A 6,064-nucleotide genomic window follows, 5' to 3' on the forward strand; every position below is an offset into this window, starting at 1 on the left:
GTGTATGTATATGTTTATATGTGGAGGCACAATGGCCTAGTGGTTAGGGCAGCAGACTCGCGGTTATAGGATTGCGGTTTCGATTCCCAGACCAGGCGTTGTGAGTGTTTATTGAGCGAAAACACCTAAAGTTCCACGAGGCTCCGGCAGGGGATGGTGGCGAACCCTGCTGTACTCTTTCACCACAACTTTCTTTCACTGTTACTTCCTGTTTCTGTTGTGCCTGTAATTCAAAGGGTCAGCCTTGTCACACTGTGTCATGCTGAATATCCCCGAGAACTCCGTTAAGGGTACACGTGTCTGTGGAGTGCTCAACCACTTGCACGTTAATTTCATGAGCAGGCTGTTCCATTGACGGATCAACTGGAACCCTCGACGTCGTAAGCGACGGACTGCCAACAAACATGTATGTGCATATGTATATGTTTGTATGTATGTGTGAGCATATATGTGTCTGTGTGTGTAGATATGTATGTTTATATGTGTGTATGTGTACATGAGTATTTGTGTGTTTCTGTATTCCCCGTGTCTGATGTTTACACTCTGCCTGAAAACAAGGTCTTTATCCCTAGAAAAGGAGCCTTGGATACAATCTGCCACAAGCACATGTCCAGTGAATGAACCTGTGTTTACATCGTCTGAAAAGCCAGAATAAACATTCCAGCGCTTGGAAACAGGTGAGGGATACTGACAGGAAGTGGACTTTAAATTGATGATGATAATTATATTAACATAGCTAACACCATTGGGATACAAATATTATCATTAACGTCTGCTTTCCATGGGTTGGACAGTTTGACAGGAGCCAACTAGTTTGAAGACTGCCCCAGGCTACTGTGTCTGTTTTGGCATGTTTTTTACAGCTGGATGCCCTTCCTAATACCAACCACCTTGCAGATTGGACTGAATGCTTTTTATGAGGCACCAGCACTGGTGAAGTCAGTTTAAGCATGGTTTTTACAGCTGGATGCCCTTCCAAATGCTAACCACTCATCAGTGTGGACTGGATGCTTTTTACGTGGCTCTAGTACCAGCAGGGTCACCTAGTAACTTGCAAGACAAGGAATTTTGAGAGGAGGGAGGGCATTGAAGGAGGTGATCTTGTGTCAGATACTGAAAGGTTAGAGTGTTAGACATTATTTGATATGAATAGAATAAGATAATGAACAACATTATAATTATAAACACAAAAATTATCAAACTGTTCTAAGTGAAGTTATTAACCCTTTAGCATTCAGAATTACACTGTCAAATGTAAAACTTATTTATTCATATTGTTTTGAATTAATCATGTATTATCTTCTAGCTTTGAAATTTCAATGATATGACTGTTTATTTTTAGAATGACATTGTAGGGTAGGTGCAAGAGGCTGGATCAGGCAAGTTTAAATGATAGAAGGTTTAAGGTGTACTTACATTTTTTGCGTAGGGGGCAGCCGATTGCATCTCCAAATGGTTTACAGTCCACTGTTGCATCAACACAAGTACAATAAGTCGGAACATCAAAATCCAGTTTCTTGCTGTAGCCATTATAATAAGAATCACCTGTGACTCTGCAAAAACAAAGGTAAGCTTATCAACTTTATCTCTACAACAACATAATAGGCCAGTTGCTTAGCATAGTAAGAGAGATATAAATGTGTAAATTGTTGTTGGCACTCTGTCGCTTACGACGTCGAGGGTTCCAGTTGATCCGATCAACGGAACAACCTGCTCGTGAAATTAACGTGCAAGTGGCAGAGCACTCCACAGACACGTGTACCCTTAACGTAGTTCTCGGGGATATTCAGCGTGACACAGTGTGACAAGGTTGGCCCTTTGAATTACAGGCACAACAGAAACAGGAAGTAAGAGTGAGAGAAAGTTGTGGTGAAAGAGTTCAGCAGGGTTCGCCCCATCCCCTGCCAGAGCCTCGTGGAGCTTTAGGTGTTTTCGTTCAATAAACACTCACAACGCCTGGTCTGGGAATCGACACCGCAATCCTATGACCGTGAGTCCACTGCCCTAACCACTGGGCCATTGCACCTCCTAAATGTGTAAATATTACACAGCATACATACAGGGTGCAGTGGATAAACTGTCGTTTAAATTACGCAAAAATGAAAATAATACTGACATCTCATCTTCACAGATATATTTGCCAAAATTACATAAAAATATCTTGAAATACTAAAGAGTAAATTTATTCAATAAAATCGCCATTGGCTTTAACCACGGCCTCCAGACGACTTCGGAATCTCCAGCAACTCTTCTGTGTGGTCTCCTTGTTTAAGTTGATGAATGCTGCCATAATCCTTGCCTTCAGTTCATCTTTGGTGTTACAAGAAGTTTTGTTGGTCTCTTGCTCAACTGTGCCCCACATATAGTAACCAAGGGTTTTGCAGTGTGGGGAGTTAGGTGGCCAGATGTTATGGGTAATGTGGTTGCAGAAATTGTCTGACAGCCATGACTGAGTTCTGGTTGTGTGGCATGATGCAGAGTCCTGTTGCCAGACACAGGGTGTTCCAGTAGCCACTCACTTGACACAAGGCAGCACTACCTCCTCCAGGCACTTGATGTAGGTCTCCGTGTTGAGTGTGAGGCTGTGTGGGAATGGAGGCATAACGTCACCATCACTAGTAATCACTCAAAACACCATGATGTTGTCTGGATCTTTGATTTTTATCACTCTGAGTACATGTTTTGGGGATACAACAAGTCAACGGTTCTGTGTGTTCACCATCTGATCCTGGCAGAAATTTTTCTTGTCTGAGAAAAACTAAAGCATGTTTGATTGGAGGGAATGCTTGAGTTTGTTCAAAAGCTTTGTAGCACAGTCTTTCTTCTTGTCCTTGATGGCTTGGGATAAAAATTGGTCCTTTCTCATCTTGTATGAGGAATACTGAATGTCTTCATGCACTACCTGCCTGATAAGGAACACAAACACTCCCATGTCCCTGGCGATGGACCTGATTGACTTGGAGGGATTGTTTTCAATCATGGCCTGGATTTCACCAACAAATAATAATAATAACAATAATAATAATAATAAAACATTATTCAGACTAATATATAACAAAATCACCAGGACTAACAAGTATATATAACATACGGAAAATAGCACTACTAACCACTGCACACATCCTATATAAAACACTTTCAATACAGTAAAAATAAGAGTATCACAACAAACCACAGCACATAACCAAGGCACACAGAGCTGCGCTCAGTAGTACAGTGAAAGTATGTGATAAAAATAAGACTAATTATAACAGCCATGTGTTGAGAAGAATTCTTTGGGTTTGAATAAATAATTCACCTCTGGAAATATGGATGTTTTGTTCATCATCCTTAAACAAACTTCATTCAGGGATCTTTTGAGGAGGATGGGCTGCTCAACCTGAAAAAATTCTAACTGAGCCCCACCTGCGAGGTCATGTGCTGCTTATCTTGATATGCAATCACTATGTTGCATACATATGGCTGTGATGCATGTGCCTGGTGTACCCTTATTAAGCAGGTAGTCATGATGGGTATATTGGGCTTCGTATATTTGTACCCCAGTGTCACTGTAATGGCATGCACTGCTCTCTCACTAGATAATAATAGCAACAAAGAAGTAAGAATAATTTTTATATAAGATCTGAAAGCATATCATGTTCCCTGTGTTACTTTCAAAGTTCAGTTGTGTTCAGTCTGTCTGTAGTCATGCGTTAATCTTTTAAGTATCACAGGAGAAGATGCTGGCAGGAAGTGTTTGAGAAAATCTACAAAAACACACCATACAAATGTAACTACACACACACACACACATTATTCTGTGTTTGTTTTGCACCATTTTCATGAAAAAGTTGAATCTATGAAGAACAGGACTTACCTCCATTCTTTACTAAAACCATTTGGAAGCTTTTTAATTGGGAACTGTTTGGTTTTACCAGTTAAATAATTGGGAGATTCCAATGTGTACTTGTCACAAAGACCTGCAGAGAAAATAAAGTTGCAGTTAGATTTTATTGAATTCTTTCTAAGTTAAGCCATCTGCTCCAGCAACAAGGACTCATACACACACACACACACACTGTCTTATGGATATGCACTCTCTCAAACACACATAAACACACACATAGACTCTCTCCAATACACACACATACATTCACTCAGACACATATCAATACGCCTGTACAAACCCAAATCTTTCATCAAAACATTTTTATCTCAACTACAACTTTTAAATGTTTATTTTTTGTAAGAAACCATTTACTTCTTCTCCAAGGAAATTCTCAATGATTAATCACGAAACTCATTTTACATAAACTTGAAAAATTGGTACAACATAGCTTACCTTTACTCTTCTCTAAATCTTTAGCTGTTGCATCAAGATAAAGGTTCATAAAAGCATGGAATCTTGGTTTAATTTTCACAATCATTCCAGTTGGTAGTACAACCTGTGAAGAAGAAATGGGATGCAAATTAGAAAAACTGCAACAAATTGTATATACTTAAAATCTTTACTAACGAAGATGCTCAGACAATAGATTTAAAATGTCTAATTTTAAAGGGTGACTTGATGAGCCTTTAATAGTATATATGGCAACTATTCTTGCAACGTTTAGAATCATCTGATGTAATCATCCCAAAGTTAAAGTAATGGAATCAAAATGTTCCTGGAGGTAAGCCTTTATATGTGTGTATGTGTACATATATATATCTGGCCCATCAGGAATCACTGCTGAGATACTTAAAATATTTGGTGGTGTAGGCTATGCTCTAGTCACCTGTATAGTTAAGCAGGTGGTACACAAAAGAACCATACCCAAATTGCTTAGAGGTATCATAATAATAATAATAATAATAATAATATTAGTTTATATAAAAGACTGATAACTCAGCAGAAATGTAATAGATAGATAGATGAGTTCTTAACTTTTGTATACGATTGTCATAATCCATCAGTCTAATGAATTAGACTGACATTTATTTTATTTTGAACCTGTTGAAGGCATGCAAGATGCTGAAATATTGTTCAAAGCACCAATAAATAAGTTACTTTCGAGTTGCGCTTTTTGTCATTAAGTTGGCCGTGGTCATGGATTACATCAGCTATGTTTACCTTAGTGATGGAATTTGGCAATCGTATACAAAAGTTAAGAACTCACCTCTCTATCTAATAATAATAATAATAATAATAATAATAATAATAATCCTTTCTGCTATAAGTACAAGGCCTGAAATTTGGGGGTAGTGGAGTAATCAATTACATCGACCCCAGTACTCAACTGGTACTTATTTTATTGACCCTGAAAGGCAAAGTCAACCTTGGCAGAATTTTCAACTCAGAATTTAAAGATGAAGGAAATGCCACTGAGCATTTTGTCTTGCATGCTAATAATAATAATGATGATGGTAAACATATGAGTTTTGTATGTGATTAAATGAGCTAAGGCTGTAGGAAACTTACCACATAATAAGAACCAAAGACGTTTGTGTAAATTTTGGTTGCTGGTGTGAGGTCACCATGGAGGTATGTCTTGACTTTGACAGGTAATGTTCTGGCTTTAAATTTAGAATTAGCATACTGGCATTTGTTGAAAACGATGACATCATCTCCTGATCGAACTATGACTGCACAGGTACAAGAAGCACGGCCACATCTTGTAAAGAAAGCTCTGACCTAACAAGACAAAATATAAAAAGGTAATGTTAACAGGTGACTGAGAAAGTCTGTTCAGTAGATATATGTATGTAATTATGCATGTGTATATATGTTTTTATGTGTGTAAATGTATGTGTGTGTGTGTGTATATATATATACATATATATATATAATAATAATAATAATATTAGGGACAAAATCCAAAATTACAGGTAAAAACTCAATTAAAATCAATTTATAAAAAATTAAAATTAAATTGAGCTTTTTGTATATAATATACATGTTATTATAATGGATGAAGGGAGGATTATTGATTGGTTATTATTTTGATATTTTGATATTTTTAATAATTTTTCTATCTTTATAAAATAAGTATTTCATATTAATTCATTTGGTACTTATTGTTGGTTGAGATATATATATCTAATTATT

At 37.3% G+C, this 6,064-nt stretch overlaps 1 protein-coding gene across 1 annotated transcript in view; it reads right to left on the reverse strand.

The window, feature by feature from the left end:
* Positions 1 to 6,064, reverse strand: part of LOC106880038 (uncharacterized) — a 456,507-nt gene that overhangs the window by 1,535 nt on the left and 448,908 nt on the right. Inside the window, exons 220-223 of the mRNA XM_014929839.2 lie at positions 5,438 to 5,650; positions 4,322 to 4,424; positions 3,857 to 3,959; positions 1,417 to 1,553 (exon numbers count right to left, since the gene is read on the reverse strand). Of these exons, the coding sequence (XP_014785325.2) occupies positions 1,417 to 1,553; positions 3,857 to 3,959; positions 4,322 to 4,424; positions 5,438 to 5,650 (556 nt within the window). The remainder of the gene's footprint in view (positions 1 to 1,416; positions 1,554 to 3,856; positions 3,960 to 4,321; positions 4,425 to 5,437; positions 5,651 to 6,064) is intronic.

This window comes from Octopus bimaculoides, chromosome 22, assembly GCF_001194135.2.
Source record: "Octopus bimaculoides isolate UCB-OBI-ISO-001 chromosome 22, ASM119413v2, whole genome shotgun sequence".
In the NCBI taxonomy this organism is placed as follows: domain Eukaryota; kingdom Metazoa; phylum Mollusca; class Cephalopoda; order Octopoda; family Octopodidae; genus Octopus; species Octopus bimaculoides.